At 40.3% G+C, this 19,351-nt stretch overlaps 1 protein-coding gene across 1 annotated transcript in view; it reads left to right on the plus strand.

The window, feature by feature from the left end:
* The window catches only part of ADAMTS16 (ADAM metallopeptidase with thrombospondin type 1 motif 16), a 508,970-nt gene that overhangs the window by 185,199 nt on the left and 304,420 nt on the right, over positions 1–19,351 (plus strand). The window contains exons 5-9 of the mRNA XM_040433225.1: positions 6,163–6,362; positions 11,328–11,411; positions 14,502–14,661; positions 14,965–15,070; positions 15,927–16,064. Coding sequence (XP_040289159.1) covers positions 6,163–6,362; positions 11,328–11,411; positions 14,502–14,661; positions 14,965–15,070; positions 15,927–16,064 — 688 coding nt within the window. The remainder of the gene's footprint in view (positions 1–6,162; positions 6,363–11,327; positions 11,412–14,501; positions 14,662–14,964; positions 15,071–15,926; positions 16,065–19,351) is intronic.

Below are 19,351 nucleotides of genomic sequence, written 5' to 3' on the forward strand. Positions count from 1 at the left end.
CACTGCATACGTGACAGGGAAATTAATATAGTTAATCCGTTTGTTAGTTAGGTGCACGTCATTTACCCATTTATTGCGTGAACTACACCTGCACTGCATACGTGACAGGGAAATTGATATAGTTAATCCGTCTGTTAGTTAGGTGCACGTCATATACCCATTTATTGCTTGAAGTACACCTTCACTGCATACGTCACAGGGAAATTGATATACTTAATCAGTTTGTTAGTTATGTGCGCGTCATATACCCATTTATTGTGTAAAGTACACCTGCACTGCATACGTGACAGGGAAATTGATATAGTTAATCCGTCTGTTAGTTAGGTGCACGTCATATACCCATTTATTGTGTAAAGTAAACCTGCACTGCATAAGTGACAGGATAATTGATATAGTTAATCCGTCTGTTAGTTAGGTGCATGTCATTTACCCATTTATTGCTTGAAGTACACCTGCACTGCATTCGTGACAGGGAAAATAATATAGGTAATTTGTCTCTTAGTTAGGTGCACGTCATATACCCATTTATTTGTGTGAAGTACACCTGCACTGCATACGTGACAGGGAAATTCATATAGCAAATCTGTCTGTTAGTTATGTGCACGTCATATACCCATTTATTGCATAAATTACACCTTCACTGCATACGTGACAGGGAAAATAATATAGTTAATCCGTCTGTTAGTTAGGTGCACGTCATATACCGATTTATTGCGTGAAGTACACCTTCACTGCATACGTGACAGTGAAATTGATCTAGTTAATCTGTCTCTTAGTTGCACGTTATATACCCATTTATTGTGTGAAGTACACATGCACTGCATATGTGACAGGGAAATTTATATAGTTAATCCGTCTTTTAGTTAGGTGCACGTCATATAGCCATTTATTGCGTGAAGTACACTTGCACTGCATACGTGACAGGGAAAATAATATAGGTAATCAGTCTCTTAGTTAGGTGCACATCATATACCCATTTATTGCATGAAGTACACCTGTGCTGCATACGTGACATTGAAAATAATATAGTTAATCTGTCTGTTAGTTAAGTGGGTGACCTTAAAGAATGTGCAGAACATCATATAAGGGACGTGGCCCTGGTCTTGGTGCTGCTGGGGTTGTTGGAGCTCCTGTTGCAGGGAGAGGACATGGTCGATCTGTGCCAGCTACACACCCAAATTAATCACCTTCCTCAGGTGTATGTAGGCGACAGAACGTTCAGCATTATTTTGTAGGTCCGAATACTGGTGTACGAATGGTGAGGCCAGAACAAGTAGAGGCGGTAGTAGATTGGGTGGCTGATAGTTCCTCCAGTTCCTTCGCATTATCTCCCATCTGGTCCTTTACTGAAAGCGCAGAATTGGCTCCTGGAGCCCATGGGCATCCGTCTTTCACCTCAACCCTTTGCAAATCAGCCAAGCAGTCTGAGCCCCAAGTCATGCAGCAGTCTCTTATGCTTTTTGATGACTCTGCTGGCAGGGTTTCCGAGGGCCGTCCACATAGCCCTGCATTAGAAGTGGAAGAGATTGAGTGTACTGATGTCCAACCACTTATGTTTCTAGGATGTGGACATGGGAGGACTGACGCAGCCCATCTCTGATGATGACGAAACACAGGTGCCAACTGCTGCGGCTTTCTGCACTGTTAAGACCGGCAAGGAGGGCAGGGGTGAAGAGTGCGTGGAAGATGATGTGGAGGATGATGAGGTCCTAAACTACACATGGAATCAAGGTCATGTGAGTGACGTGTGCAGTTGGGAGGAAGAGGTGGTTGTCAAACAGCACTAGCCGCACAGCAAAAGAGGGAGCAGTGTGCAAAATCAGAGTGGCCGTCCCCCAGCCAGTACGCCTGCTACTGCCCACCGCCCCTATGGACTGAACACAACAAAGCCAACTCCAAGGAGTTCCCTGGCGTGGCAGTTCTTCTGAGAATGTGTTGATGACAAAATATGAGTGGTTTGCACACTGTGCAATCATAGCCTGAAGCGAGACATAAATGTTCTAAACCTGAGCACCACCTGGATGACCAGGCATCTAAATGCAAAGCACGAGCTGCAGTGGAGTAAACACCTCAAAAAATGCTAAATATCTCAGGCTCCTCGTGGTCCCTCTTCAGCTGCAGTCTCGGCCCCTTCCTCCCCCTCTGGAGAAACAGTGGCACCTGTCTCACCGCAAACAGAGGATGTGGCAGCAACGCCACCACGTCCATGACCGTCACCAAGCATCTTCACAATGTCCCATGGAAGCGTTCAACTGTCCATCTCCCAAACACTGTAGAGAAAGAGGAAGTATGCTTTTTTTTAAATGCTGTCATTCCATCTGGTGGAGACAGAGACTTTTAAAAAACTTATGGCAGTGGCTGTCCCACAGAACGTGGTTCCCAGCCACTACTACTTTTCCAGGCGAGCCATCCCCGCCCTGCCCATCCAAGTGGCGGAAAAAATTAGGTGTGCACTGCGCAACGCCATCTGTGGCAAGGTCCACATAACCACCGATAGGTGGACCAGTAAGCATAGGCAGGGATGTTATATCTCCCTAACTGCACACTGGGTAAATGAAGTGGCCGCTAGGCCTGAGGCAGATAACAGTTTGGCGCATGTCCTTCTGCCACCGAGGATTTCAGGACGTTTTTCTTTGCCTCTTGTTCCCTCCTACTCCGCTTCCTCCTCTACCACCTCCTCATCTGGTCAGCTTATCAGGTTCACCACCAACTTTAGCACAGCCAGGAGGAACCGACAGTAGGCTGCTTTGAAACTCATTTGTTTGGGGGAAAAAACCCACACCGCACAGGAGCTGTGGACGGGCATGGAACAACAGACGGATTAGTGGTTGGTGCTACTGAGCCTCAAGCCTGGCCTGGTGGTGTGCGATAATGGGCGAAATCTCGTAGCAGCTCTGGGCGTAACTTCGGCCTTCCCGCTCAACGCCTCATATGTGACGTGCCCACAAGGTGGAACTCCACCTTGCACATGCTGGAGAGACTGTGCGAGCAGCAGCAGGCGATAGTGGAGTTTCAGCTGCAGCACGCACAGGTGAGTCGCTCTGTGGAACAGCAGCACTTCACCACCAATGAGTGTGCCTCCATGCAGGACGTGTGTGCCGTGTTGCGCAGTTTCTAGTACTCCAACAACATGGCCAGTGCCGATGACGCCGTCCTCAGCGTTACTATCCCACTTCTATGTCTTATTGAAAAAAACGCTTTGGGCAATGATGGAAGAGGATGTGGCACAGGAGGAAGAGGAGGAGGAAGAGGGATCATTTCCACGGTTATCAGGCCAATCATTCACAAGTCGCGTGGAGGTTGGGTTCCTGCACCAACAGAGGCCAGGTACACAATTGTCCAGCCACGGCACAGTTCTGGAGGATGATGAGGATGAGGAACCGTGTTCACAACAGGGTGGTACCCAAAGCATCACTGGAGAGTGATCGGAAGATGCGCGAATACAAGCGCATGCTGGTAGACACGCTGCTGATGGCATTCCCACCTGACACCAGGGGCTCAGTGTAAGCACAAGGCTAAGGCAGAGGAGGAGGAGGAAGAAGTCATTGACGCAGCTGGGGCACCGCCAGCACCTCAGAAGGGAGGGTTAGAATTGCCGAAATGTGGAAAAGCTCTGTCAGCACGCCACAACAACCAGCACCACCAGCTGATATGGAACGTCACAACATATAATGCAATGGCTCTCTGCAAACCAAATAAAGTACAAAAGCATATTGTAATGCTAATGCTATGCTAATAAATTAGAGATGCTTGTACAAAATTATTTGAGCACGTCTGCCGCACGTCAAGGCGATCTCTGTAAGACTGGAACCTAACACTAAGTTCTACCTGTTAAGTGCCATGACAGCGACCATGAAATTCAGGGGGTTAAAATGAACCAGGCATGGATCCCACAGGACTTGTCCGTATCTTGTGCAGAATAGACAAGTATACTGGCCTCATCCAGCCATTGTTATACTCCAGCGCACTTTTTGTTTTCTTTTTTCTTTTTCTCAATATTTTGGGGTCTTCCCAAATTTATTTAAAAAAATACAAAAATAGTGTTGGCTACCTCCTCCTCCTCTACCACCGCTTCCACCTACACCACCTCCACCACCTCTTCAACCTCCTACTCCACTTTGACCTCTGCCTCCTAGTTCAAGATCATTATTTTTTACTTTTTTTAAAATTCTATGTTATTTTTATTCATTTCCCTATCCACATTTGTTTGCAGGTCAATTGTCCTGCTTTTACCCTATTTTGCTTCCTTTGCTTTGTCAGCACGCCACAACAACCAGCACCACCAGCTGATATGGAACGTCACAACATATAATGCAACGGCTCTCTGCATACCAAATAAAGTACAAAAGCATATTGTAATGCTAATGCTATGCTAATAAATTAGAGATGCTTGGCAAATACATTTTGTACAAAATTATTTGAGCCCGTCTGCCGCACGTTAAGGAGATCTCTGTAAAATGGGAACCTAACACTAAGTTCTACCTGTTAAGTGCCATGACAGAGACCATGAAATTCGGGGGGTGTAGGTTCCACATGCATGCTGTGTCCCCTTTGGTTTTTATCATTTTTGGTGCCAAAGTGGCATCCATTGAATACAGGGGATGCAAGTACCAGCATGCATGCCGCGTCCACTACCCACTCCATACCTCTCCTGGTGTCAGGGGCTTCCAGTGAGTGGGGAAGAGCAGGCTAAGCTTTATACTCATGCTACTTAAAATCAGCCTATGAGGCAGACAGGCTGGTCAGGAGTGCATGACCGACTGGAGTCAGCCATACCTCCAGTGCTAAATACAAGGGAAACACAAAAGGGGTTGGTCAGCACATCCCAATGCGCAGGTGCACGCCGCAATGACTGAAAACACAAAACAACACAACATATAATGCAACAGCTCTCTGCAAACCAAATAAAGTACAAAAACATATTGTAATGCTAATTCTATGCTAATAAATTAGAGATTCTTGGCAAATACATTTTGTACAAAATTATTTGAGCCCGTCTGCCGCACGTCAAGGCGATCTCTGTTAGACGGGAACCTAACACTAAGTTCTACCTGTTAAGTGCCATGACAGTGACCATGAAATTCAGGGGGTGTAGGTTCCACATGCATGCTGGGTCCCCTTTGGTTTTTATAATTTTTGGTGCCAAAATGGCCTCCATTGAATACAGGGGATGCAAGCACCAACATGCATGCCGAGTCCACTACCCACTCCAGCTTATATGGAACGTGCTAGCAGGAGGCAGCATTTCAGCAACATAGTGGAACAGTACGTGTGCACATGCCTACATGTACTGACTGATGGGTCTGCCCCATTTTAACTTCTGGGTCTCCAAATTGGGCACATGAGCCTGAGCTTGCCCTTTACGCCTTGGAGGTGCTGGCCTGCCTTGCGGCCAGTGTATTGTCCGAAAGTGTGTTCAGCATGGCAGGGGGGTGATCACAGACAAGCGCAGCCAATGTGGACAAGCTCACGTTCATTAAAATGATCCCACAGGACTTGTCCGTACCTTGTGCAGAATAGACAAGTATACTGGCCGCACCCAGCCATTGTTATAATCCAGCGCACTTTCTTTTTGTTTTTTGTTTTTTATATTTCCCAATGTTTTGGGGTCTTCCCAAATTTATAAAAAGAAAATATACAAAAATAGTGTTGGCTACCTCCTCCACTGCTTCCACCTACATCGCCATCTCCACCACCTCTTTAACCTCCTACTCCACTTTGATCTCCGACTCCTAGTTCAAGATCATTATTTTTAACTTTTTTATAAAATCCTATGTTATTTTAATTCATTTCCCTATCCACATTTGTTTGCAGGTCAATTGTCCTGCTTTAACCCTATTTTGCTTCCTTTTGCAGCCCTCTAGCCTTTTCTATGACTTTTTAGAGCCATTTTAGTGCCCCAAAGTCTGGGTCCCCATTGACTTCATTGAGGTTCAGGGTCAAGTTCGGGTCCCGAACCCGAACTTTGCGGCGAAGTTCAGCGAACCCGAACTTCCAGGTGTTCGCTCAACCCTAATATCATTGATCGAAGCTACTGAATTTGTATATGGACTTGAGAGGAATCCTTGCCTAATTGAAAAATAATTAATACATGAAGCTTCTTGGTGTCACTTAACCGTAAAAGTATAACTTCCTTTTGAATTATTGTTTTTTTTTACCCAGATATGCCTAAGCCTCCAAAAGAAGACATGTACATTTTACCTGATGAATACAAATACCCAAGAAGGGTCAAACGGTCATTGATAAAGCCACAGAGGAACAAACCATTAAATGTGGAAACTCTCGTTGTCGTTGACAAGAAAATGATGCAAAATCATGGTCATGAAAACATCACCACCTACGTTTTGACAATACTCAATATGGTACGATTGCAATTCTTTCAGATGAGGCGCATTTTGTGTAAATCATTTTTACACTGTTTCCTGTTGCACAAGTTACTGTACGTGCATTAAAGTGGATCTAGTGTAAAGACCTTGCTTTGTGGACATTTGCTAATGGGCAGATTATTGCAGATCTGCAAGGGCAGGTTAAGTTTTTAGACTTTTGGGTTAATGTGTATGTTAAGCCAGACTAGCAGATCCAGGTGTGCAGTGGTGCTTTCAAGTTTTTGAACCCTTCAGAATGTTTTATATGTCGTCATACATTTGAGCTAAAACTACGTGAAATTTTAACAATTAGATAAAGACAACAAAAAAAATTAGACTTGGTCATTTAGTTATTGGGGAAAATGGTCGAATATCAAATGTCTGTAAGTGGCAAAAGTATGGTACAGTATTTGAACCTTTGCTTTCAGTATCTGGTGTGACCACCTTGTGCAGCATTAACTGCAACTTAACTTTTCCAGTAATTTTTGATTGGTCCTGCACATTGGCTTTGAGGAATTTTAGCCCATCTCTCTGTACAAAACAGCTTCAACTCTATTATGTTGGTGGGTTTCCTATGATGAACTAGTTGCCACTGACTGTAAATACCAATCGTTTGTATGAACTGAATTGGTTATTTGGCAATGCTTTTTTAATGTTAGCTAAAAAAAAGGGACATAAGGAATCTAGTGATATGTACAGTAGGTTAACAAGTAACAAGTGTAGCAAATCAGTAGTTCAAGTCTTTACTTTCTTGGTCTTATAGTTAAATATATTAGTAGCAGGAAGTGGTAGGCAATATTTGGGGATGATATATCTATATATCTAACTAAAATATTGGGTATAATTTAGACACTCTATTTTCAAAAACACATTGATCATTATTTCATCAAGTAACATTAACCCTATGCTGTTGTAAGGTTATGTGCACAAGTGACTTAAATGCTGCAGATTTGCTGTTGCAGATTTTCATGTGCACAGCATATCGATGAAATATCATCGACATGCTGTGCAAAAAATCCAGTGTAAATTGACCTGCAGTGTAAATTTAAAATCCAAAGCATGGCAACTTAGGCTGTGCATTCCCATTATGGATTTCAGCCTTTGCAACCATTTCTGTGGCATGTAATATATGCTGCGGAACTGCTATATTTTATACCTTGCAAAATATAAAATTAAATTATAAATAGCAAATGTCCCCAAGAGGTCTTTTATGACCATGAAGGACATATTATGTTACAAAACATACACAAAAATAAGTATTACATTTTGAATAAAATACAAATAAAAAAGACAACACAAACATAGCAACACAATCGCTATAGCCATCCCAGTTGCCCAATATTATACATATTATATATCAATTTGTCTAAAACATAAAAGGAAGCTCATTGTAATACTTATCGGAGTCAATATGCAAATATAAAGGTGTAGTGTCAACTTTTTGTATACACTACTGCTAATAGAACGAAAAAAAAGTTTCCATTAAAAATGTATTAGAAAACAGCCCTGTATTAGAAAACAGCCCTGTATGTCATGGAAAAAATGCTGCAAAAATAATACAAAAAAAATGAAAAAACTAGAGCCATCAAACGTGAAAGAGTGTCTGGTCATTTTAGACAGAACATTTTGACTACAGAGATAAATGAAGGATTGCCAGCAAGGTAACATGGTGGCATACTTTGGAAGGTTGAAAAAGACCTATCTATCTACTTCAACAACCTATTATCCTCTAGTGTTTATCTAGAGGATGACAAAATAACCAACATGAGGAAGAAGTCATTAAGAAAGAGTCTTAGAGGGGGAAAAAAAATCCCCCCCCTGCAAATATTGAAATGTGAAAAAATCCCTTGGATCATGCACTCATCTCCAGTAATCTGATATCCATAACTCCAGGCCCATTTTAAACCCTTTTAATGAATTGATCATAACTGCTTCCTTTCGGCAGAGATTTCCATAGTTTAACTGCTCTTACAGTAAAGAATCCTCTTTTATGTTGTTGTAGAAACCTTCTTTCCTCAAGACCAGGAAAGTTCTACCTTTTCTTGTACAGGGCTGCATTCTCACACTGAAAAATTTCATTACTCTCTGAAACAATAATGGCTTATCAAAAGTATATACCATGAATGTCTGGTAGGTGGTGGTTGCACCTCCATGACTCCCACCTATTGAGAGAAAGGGGTCATATTCTCTCCTAAAAGTGCATCTCTCCCCATTATACAGTAGCTTATGTGAGTTGCTGCAATTTAAAGAAACAGGGGGCACACCAAATAGTCCCTGGAGTGCAAAAGTGTGGTAAAAAAAAATGGTACAAGAAACCCTATCAATGCACATCCAATAATAAGTCAATGATAAAATATATAAAGTTTATTAGACACACCAACAAACACACATTTAGAATTGTATACAAAATAGACAAAGTGTCGGTATACAAAGAAATATATGTAACCGACACATACAGAGTCCACTGAGCGTCCACTAGATGGGGACATACAATGTAAACCAGCTATATATAAAATATACCTATAAACAGCATGAAGAAAATGTAGAATAAGGTAAGGCCACTAATGAGTAAAAACAGACCGAAATAAAGTAAAATATCAAAAGCCAGAACCTACATGAACAGCTGGTGCGTTGGACCTGAAAACATGAGAAACGCCCAACGCGTATCGCCGGCGCAGTCCGGCTTCCTCAAGGGTAATGAGCTACATGTTAGGGTGTCATATATATACAGATTATACAAAGCAATCAACAAAATGTAATAATGTTCACCTGTGTAGTGGGGATAGTGGGGGTAGTGCGGCAGCATGTCAAACCAAGCAGTATGCCGAGAGCCGGAAGCAGGAAGGTCACATGACCAGCAGTGGGAGACAGATGGAACGCAGGATGCACTCCACCGGCCCAATCACTGCTGTTAAATACAAGTAAATGAAATGAACAAATGAATAAATAGGTCTGGAAGGCACCCATGGTTATGAATCACGTGCATCAATTAAGAAAATAAATCTTGTGAAAGAGGACGGAAAAGCCTCTATGGTTAGCATAAACCGGATGTGCAAAAAGCACATGACCGGAAAGGAGGAGCCGCAGTGGAACGCATAATGCGCTCCACAAGCGTGAATGGAACGCATGATGCGCTCCACAAGCGGAATGGATCGCTATAGACCATTGGTGTGTCTAATAAACTTTATATATTTTATCATTGACTTATTATTGGATGTGCATTGTTAGGGTGGTTCTTATGTGAGTTGCTGCTCACTACTCCCATCAATGACAATGAAGACACACCATGGAATCTTTTTCCAGGTTAATACCTCCTTACTCCTTTCTGGAATGCCAAACAGGCATCAGACCACTATTCTAGCAACATATTTGGGTCCCAGAGATATCCTTACAGTACACCATTATTGCTCATCTGTCCTTATATCGCACTGTAGGCTGCTCTTTTCTCTGACATGAAAAATATATCCGAGCATGTCTGTAAATAGATAGTTGTGGACCAGATGGAAGGGTATTGCAAGCCACATTTTGCACCTCTGCTCTAGACACAGTGGATATAGCCTGGTCACAAAAGAAGGTATAGCACGAAGAAAATAACAAAGTTAAGGAGCCTCTGTCAGCATAGTCAACCCTATATATTGTCTGTTAGGTTTGATCATGCTGCTTAAAACATTACCTTTCTTTTGTCTGTATGTTAAACAGCTACAGAGATATGTGTTTTTATTTATATGGAAATTAGCATATTGGAGAACAAGTGGGGCTTAATCCTAGGATCACTGCTTTTGTAACACCACTGTGCTCTGCACACTCCCTCTCCCCTTGATTGACAGTGCTAGACATTAGCATGGTGAGGGCAGAGGTGTATCATAGTATGTACATATCATATACACTGCTTACTATAGTCTTACCGTTCTGAGAATAGAGGTTTTCTATGCTTACAGAGCTTATACATATTACTGGTTTATTCCCAGGCAGAATGTATGATTATAAAGACACCAGTAATATTAGCTTTCTAAACATAAAAAAACACCCTTCTCAATATGATAAGGCTGTACTCTTGAGATAAGTGGTCAGTCTTGCATGTTAGCTGTCACAGGTTCAAATCACAGGAGATATTTCTAGATTTTATTTCTTCAGTTTTTTTTTTCTCCCTCATTAACCTATAGCAAAAGGCTGTTTCCTTACAATATTGAGAATATAGGTTTTATGTACTTAGAAAGCTAATACATACTGTATTACTAGTGTCTCTATATTTATATATTATGCCTGTGAATAAATCAGTAATAGGTATTGGCTTTCTAAGCATAGAAAACCCTATTCTCAATATGGTGAGGATATAGTAAGTAGTGTATTTGATATGTACATGCTAAGACACAGCTCTATCGTCAACATGCTGATGTCTAGCCTGTCATTTAAGAGGAGTGGGTAGTTTGCAAAGCACTGGTGTGTTACAAAATTTGTGTTCCAAGGATTGAACCCTGTTCCCGCTGCTCCAACAAATTGCATATGATAAAAAAAATGCACACAATATCTTTGCAGCTGTTTAAAATACATATAAAACACATTTTTTGTTTTAATCAACATGATCAACCCTACCAGGCAGTATGCCTGGTTTAATAGGGTTCATCTTGCTGACAGACATGGTTTCTAAAATTAGAGGGACATCACTGTGAAATAAGATAAAGAAAAAGCTTATACATTTATTGTGTGTTCATAGAGACTTTATAACATACATGAGGCAAATGATTATATAAGGAATTGAGATCAAACTTTGTTTCTAGAATACTTGATATTTAAAAAATATTTTAACTTGCTGTAGCTCTGTTCCTTGTCATGGTGGGGAATATTATTTCCTGTAAAGTTGTTCAGAATCCCCCATCTCGAAAAAAAAGTTATCCTCTTTAAACGAGTTGTCTGAGATAATTGAATACAGTTTTTAATACGAAGTTCCAAATTACTTTTCAGGTGTCTGCTTTGTTCAAAGATGGAACAATAGGAAGCAACATTAATATTGTCATCGTTGGTCTTATCCTGCTGGAGGATGAACAGGTAATGTTATGAAAGAAGAGTTAGCTTGTCACATAAAAGAAGGTTTTATCATCAAGGTAGCCATGTATTCTTTACTGTAAGAGCAGTGAGTTATGTTGTGATGGCTAATTCATTGTGAAAATTCAAGAAGGTTATGGGAACTAGTTTTCTAGAGATGGGATGTTGATCCAGAGATTTATGCTAATTGTCATATCTGGAATCAGGAAGAAATGTGTCTCTTCTAATATATGAGAAAATTTGCACCTGCCTCATAGAGTTTTCTGCCTTCCCCTGGATCAACACTGTAGGATTATTGGTTGAAATTGATGAACTTGTGTCATTTTTCCAGTGTTACCAACTGTGGAATTAATCCTGTTGATCTTTCTCCTCTAAATGATGACTACACTTCCCTATTCTACTATGTGGCAGATAAAATAATGGACCTGTACAGTTGAAAATCAATATCATTCTGTGTGTTCTGTTTTGCACGGTTGTATTTCCATTTTCACCAAATGAGTATTTCTTCATGATTCATCATACCTACAGAGATCAGGAGATATGTGTAACATTTATTGTGAAGGAAACATCTGCAGCTGCTCTTAATGTTGTCACTTGCCAATTTTTGGTGTGTTGATTGCAAGAGTTCTGAACAATAGACATAGATTGTTCAGCTGTAGTGGAAACAACATAGCAGATTTCAGGCTATTTTGATGTAGCTGGATATAGTCAGTGTTTTTATTGATTAAAATGCTTCTTCTAGAGTAGTACAAATTCTAATGTTTAGTGTACTTTTATGACTTTATATGTATGGTTATTTTCATAAAATTGACACACTGAGCTGTCTATTAATGAAAAGTGCTTGGGGGTCATTGCATTGAGTGAACACCTAGAGTTTTAGGTAAAGTAGACCCATGAGAAATTTCTGTTTTTAATATTTTGTAGCTAAAATTGTTCTTAGCTTAGCAATGTCAGTCAGGTCAGACATCTTTGTTATTCTTCTTCTTTTTAATGTCTTGTTAAATATTCAGTCAGTGACAGTTCAATTATTTTCCAAGTTTTTTTTACAGCTTAGACTTTGGCCAGCTTCCAAAAAGCTAAAGAGCGTATCTTTTGATCAAACACCTGTGTTAACTTTAATTAATGCAATTTTCTCTAAAAATCACTCAGTTAAGAATGTAAGGTATGCTCATCGGGATAAAAACCCAGCCATTCATTCTCCAGCTAAATGTTCTGTCTTCCTTACAAATGATTAGACATTTGTGACATTACATTACTACTCCTCTATATTACAATTTCTTTAAAAAAAAAAATTTTTTTCAAGATGAAGACACTTGAATGGATTGTCTGCTTTAGCAATCCCTTCTTTTATAAGGGTACCCCAAAAATAAGTTGATCATAAGTTTGTCCGTGTAATGTATGAATACATTCTATCCTTCACAGAACGAGATGCTCTGTATAGACGTTGTGACAGGAGGACCCCATTTATTAACTCCCTATTCCCCCATAGGGTATTTAAAAATTGTTTTTCAAAACTGGACAACCCTTTAATAAGAGTATGTTCTGGAAACCATTTTAGTTTACAGGGGTTATCCAACACTGAACAACCCCCTTCCCCTCCACACACACACACATAATGCCTGGACCTGCGATACTGACAATACTTACCTGGTCCCCAATGCCGGTTTCCTTCCGGATTGCTCCACGACCATCTTTGCATCTCCCCCACGTGGAGATAACATCCATCAACAGGAGGGAGGGCACTTGTGCAGCCAATAGCAGGCCGCAGCCCATTTATTTGATTTTACAAATAGATAAATGGGTCACAGATTGCTATTTCTTTTTGCATTGACAATTTGTTTTGATTAATAAGGCATGATGTTCCAATTTAGTGTTTTGGCAGCAAGTTAATATAAAATTAACATAAAATGCTGTGTCAGTGCCTCACTCATGATATTAGGTTTTATGATCACTAATCATTTTATCAATAGCATTCTTATTAAATTTGTTGTCCGTTCAACACCATTTATACTGTATATACCTTTGATCTGCATACAAAGTTCAGTAACTTATACTGAGTTACAGGGTTATATCGTCCAGGGATGACTTCACAATTCTGCTGTTTTTATTTTTATTTTTACTGGAAACAGTCAACAGGTTTGTGAACAGATGAACTGTGTAGTGCAAACATGAGATTAGAATACAGTGCCCTAAATTATGAATCTTCACAGCAAGCTCGGTAGAACCATCAATCTCTGAAGCCTGTACAATTTGGAATATAGCACATGAGGATAGTTTGTAACTACAGGCTGTAACACAAGAATAGTGTGTATTTATGTATGTGTAATGTATTTGCTAAATTATTCCACTTTTATGTAAATAGTAAATAATAATGATATACATCTTAATGCTTTAATTGTACTGTTTGAGTTAGGTTAAATTGGGTTTTCCAAGATTTTAAAAAATGTTGCCTACAACAGGAGGCTGAGTAAAATTAACTTTTACTAACCTCACCGGTACTGTGCCATTCATGCATATGTGACGGCTGTGGCCACTGATTAGCTTGCAGCAGTAACATGGAAGATGAATAGATTGTGACCAATGGCAGGTAAGTTAATTTTTTATTCATTTTACACAGTCCCCTGCTCTTGGCCAAGTTTAAAATAAAATCTTGGAAACCCATTCCATTATCTGCATACTTACAGTACTCAACATCATGTAGTGTGAGAGAAGAAGCTTTAAAGGGAGTCTGTCACATAAATTTCACTAATATACAGTAACTACCAGCATTGTAAAAGCATTATAACCATATCTTTGTATGTCATCTGGGTGTTTATTCCATGTCCAGGAAAAGCACATTTATTCCTATGAAAAATGGTTCCCAAGTGCTTAGCTGGGCAGGTTTTCCTTTTCCAAGTGCCCAAACCTGCTGCCCTTCCAAGCCTGCCCAGCTGGACACTTGGGAGCATGGAATAAACACCCAGGTGACATAAAGTTATGGTTATAATGCTTTTACAACGTTTTGATGGCCATTGCAGGTAGTTATATTAGTGAAATTTACATGGTAGACTCCCTTTTAAAGGGATCTAAAGTGATTGTGTACCTCTCTTTCAGCCTGGTCTTATAATAAACCATCATGCTGACCGTACACTGAGCAGTTTCTGCCAGTGGCAGTCTGGGCTCATGGGAAAAGATGGCAGTCGGCATGATCATGCCATTCTACTTACTGGTTTGGATATCTGTTCCTGGAAGAATGAACCTTGTGACACATTAGGTAGGGTTCCACTTGCCTTTTTTTAAATCTTATTTAATAAGAGAAATTCCATTGTGCGCTTTGTATATCATGAAGTTTATATACTACTTGTATTTTACATCTAATGTATGGCTGATAGTAGTGGTAGAATGGGGAAGGGGAAGCTTGATACATGTTAGCCAGTTGAAAAGTATTGTGTTATTCTCAATAACAGAAATAAAATATTAGTCATCCAGTTATGATACCTTTTTAATGAGAATACAACTATACTGTATATACCATAGAGGGTGAAATATGAACAGTATGTCTATTCTCGTTTTACAGGGTTTGCTCCAATTAGTGGTATGTGTAGTAAATACCGTAGCTGCACTATTAATGAGGACACTGGGTTAGGACTCGCATTTACTATTGCTCATGAGTCAGGTCACAAGTAAGCTTTGTTTTCATTTTTCTTCTGCATTTCAGTCATGTATAACACTGGCATTTTATGTATTTTGTGTAGATAGATACTATTTAAATCAAAAAATGACCTATTGTTTAAATCAACTTTTTATGTCTTTTAGACATTCTAGTCCTGCAGTTATCACAATGGCCCCAAAGCCTAAAGGTCCCTTTACATGGGACGATATTACAGCAGATTGTCAGGAAGGATTTGTTCCTTCCTGATAATATGCTGATCGCTGGTGAAGGAGACTGCTGTATTTACATCTAGTAATCTCCTCTAGAGTATGGGGAGGATCCATCACTAATGCCATCACTCTTCCCCATAAGGACTCAGTGTTTGCAGGCAGGAAATTGTGTTTACTCGATCTGCTGCCAGTAAACAATCATTTTTGTGTGCGAACAAACGAGCGGATTATCCGCTGAATGAGCGTTTCACTCGTTCATCTGTTAATCGGCGGTACATTTACACTGCCTGATGACCGCTAATGAGCATTACTATGAACGCTCGTTAGCAATAATCTGTGCGATTCTCAGCCAGTGTAAAGGGCCCTTAACAATATGCCAAGACTTTCTTTTCTGTATATATTACCTCTCAGCAATTATTGGTATCATCACAAAGAGGATTACAATTACAGATAACACCTATGTATAAATGAAACATATGGATCCACCGTTCACAATATATGATGGTCACAGCTTATCAACCCCCTCCCTGTACAGTGACCTCTGTACAGGTTATATAGTGCATATCTAGAAAAAACTGATTAATAAGAAAAAAGTGTCACTATCTAGTTTTAACTGGCAATTATTTTTTTTTTTATTACTTTTTCTTTTCTTTTTAGCTTTGGAATGATCCACGATGGAGAGGGAAATATGTGTAAGAAGTCTGAAGGCAACATAATGTCACCAACACTGGCAGGAAATAATGGGGTCTTCTCTTGGTCTGCCTGCAGTCGACAGTACTTGTACAAATTTTTAAGGTATTGTACATTAAACAAAAACAATTTTTTTGCACCTCAGCAATGATGATGAGCTGATAATCTTGTAAAGAAATTCTCTGGGACTAAAACATTGATAGCATAACCTTAGCCTAGTCCATCAATGTTTCTTCAGTAAGACCCAACTCTTGGGCCTCACTGAACAAACATTGATGGACTAGACTAAGGTTATGCTATCAATGTTGAATGAATTCCTTGATTGCACAGGCACAAAACAGAACATGTGTGTGGATGTGCCTCATAGTGTAGCTCATTCACATAATGTGGCTGAGCTGTAGTAGGCACAGCCACCCAAATGAACAAGCTGCTGTGACAGTCTCGCAAATGAATAAAGTCAGTTTGTTTTTAAGGCCCTTGCATAGTAATATATTATACAGTGGTGCTTGAAAGTTTGTGAACCCTTCAGCATTTTTTATATTTTTGCATAAATTTCAGATTTTCAAGTCCTAAAGGTAGATATATATAAGTACAAACAATGGAGTTCAATGATCCAATATCGCATGTTTGTTTACCTTTGCTTTCCGTGTCTGGTTTGACCCCTTTGTGTAGCAATAACTGCAACTAAGCATTTCCAATAATTGTTGATTAGTCCTGCACATCGGCCTTGAGGAATTTTAGCCTATTCCTCCATACAAAACAGCTTCAACTCTGTTATTTTGGTGGGTTTCCTCCAATAAACTGCTCTATTCAGGTCATAAAAACAATTTAGCATTTTTCTGATGGTATTCTCATGAACATTAACTAATCTGAGAAAGGCCTTTAGTTGCTTAGAGGATACCTTTGGTTCCTTTGTGACCTCATGGACCACTACACGCCTTGCTTTTGGCATGATCTTTGTAGTTCAGCCACTCCTAGGGAGAGTAATAATAGTGTTAAATTTAGTTCATTTGTACACAATCTGTCTATGTTACGATAATGGTAAACACCGCTAAAATCCAAGGCAGGAGGATTGGTGGTTATGAAATGGTACTTTAACCTTTTACAGCCTAATGACATCAATATCTCTTCTTCTGAGGCCTTAAAGGGATTCTGTCACCAGGTTTCACCCCTGTCAGCTAAACATATGCTGATGTTCAGGGCCTCATCAGGATTCCTAATGTGGGCTTCTAAATGTGATCCGTAGCCTTATTTTGCTAAAAAAACAGGTTTTACTAACCTGTCACTCAAAGAAATAAGGTGCCCAAGGGGATGTCAAGGGATGCAAGGTGCCGGCCGCACCCACCGCCGTTCATGCCCAGCGCCGCCTTTCCAGACTTCTGCACCGCCTCCTAATCCTCTGTGCCGCCTCTCGCTTTCCCTCCCTCCCCCCTCCTCCTGCTGTAAGATATCGCTAGTGCGCACAGGGCTCTGAGAGGCTGGCGCCAGAGTGCAGGTCATACCTGGGTTGAGGGAAGTGCCGGCGCATGCGCACTTCGCTTTAAGAAGCCAAATCGAGAAGTCCGCACGGGCGCATCAGGCAGAGCCCTGTGCGCACGTGCGAGATCTTACAGCAGGAGAGGGGATGGAGGGAGAGCGAGAGGCGGCACAGAGGATTAGGAGGCGGTGCAGAAGTCTGGAAAGGCGGCCCCGGTGCACGAACGGCGGTGGGTGCGGCCGGCACCTTACATCCCTTGATATCCCCTTGGGCACCTTATTTCTTTGAGTGACAGGTTAGTAAAACCTGTTTTTTAGCTAAATAAGGCTACGGATCACATTTAGAAGCCCACATTAGGAATCCTGATGAGGCCCTGAACATCAGCATATGTTTAGCTGACAGGGGTGAAACCTGGTGACAGAATCCCTTTAAGAAATCTCCTTAGTTTGGCCATGAGACACTTCCATAAACTTATTGTAAATATCAGACTTTGATTAATCCCTGTTCTTTAAATAACACAGGTCACACCTGAGCTGAGTAATATATAGTGCTATATAAGTGCATAAAAGAAATAATAAAATAAACTGGCTAAATATTATAATTGCGTTGTGAATGCATGTTTGTTGATTCCATAACTGCATCACAACTGTGCTGTCTGGCAGCACTCTAATTCTAAAGGTTCACATACATTTGCTGCTCAGACATGTGATATTGGATCATTATACTCCATAAATAAAAGTCAATTTTTTTAAATTCATTTATTTGATTTGGTTATCTTTTATTTGAATGGGTTGTGTGAAAATCTGATGTAGCTTTGTGTCAAATTTATGCATAAAAATACATAGAAAATTCTGAAGGGTTCACAGACTTCCAAGCACCACTGTATATATTATAATTAGAGATGAGTGAAGTTTTAAAAAATTTGATCTGGTCGATTTGCTGAATTTTTCCCAAAAATTTGCTTCAATCCGAATAAATTTATCACGAAGTGTCACGTAGTTACGTTTGTTTATTTTTTATTCTTCCATATACAAACGAGTATAAAAGATATCGCTGAGGTGGACCTGTTCTCACATAGAACGCTGAAAGGCGACAGCCGTTTCGCGCTGCCGCGCTTCCTCGGGCCGCTGACCTCACAGTGCAAGTCTGTGCCTCCTTTTAGCGTCATTACTTGTGGTTGTTATAGTAACCCCTGATGCTTTTTCGTTCATTAAAAACAAGTCTACACATTGACACAATATAATAAATTTCTATTAATTTCATATAAAAACACTCAGGTCATTCCTCTCATTGAGACCAAGGGGACCCATGGCTGCCACTCGAATGATCCACCGAGCGTCCTTTTGTAATAATAAGCGGTGCCTATCACCATCCTGTGGCATGTTGCTAAGGGCTGTGGCATCGCAGGTAATGGCTATCTGCTGATTGGCTGGCTGAATGGCATTATGGGTCATATCTTTTTCCTGGGCTTCTTACTTTCACTTTGTAACATGTGTAGCTGCCATTTTAGAAAAAAAATGATTTACCACAAAGTGCGAGGAAATTTGGCTTTGTGGCAAATGGAAATTTTCCTGAAATTCGGATTGAATTCAATTCATTTCACTTTTCTTCGCTGAATGCTAATTAGAATTGAACCATAATACAATACCCATAGACTACTTTAGGGTCCTATATTCCCTTTTTTCTTATGGAATTTTTTCTTATGGAAGCACCCAGATTTTTTTTACGATTCATCAGATTCCATGTGAATCTAACACAAAAACAGAATTGAGACATGCCCCATGGGATGCCATTTTTATGAAGCTTCTCAGCTTAAGAAGCATTGCTTATAGGACCGAACTCAATGCAGCGTCCCATGACTCTTCCGCTAGCTAATAAAATATAGGCTCTGGAGAATAAATAGTATTGATTTTTA

This window comes from Bufo bufo, chromosome 5 (assembly GCF_905171765.1).
Source record: "Bufo bufo chromosome 5, aBufBuf1.1, whole genome shotgun sequence".
NCBI classification, from domain to species: domain Eukaryota; kingdom Metazoa; phylum Chordata; class Amphibia; order Anura; family Bufonidae; genus Bufo; species Bufo bufo.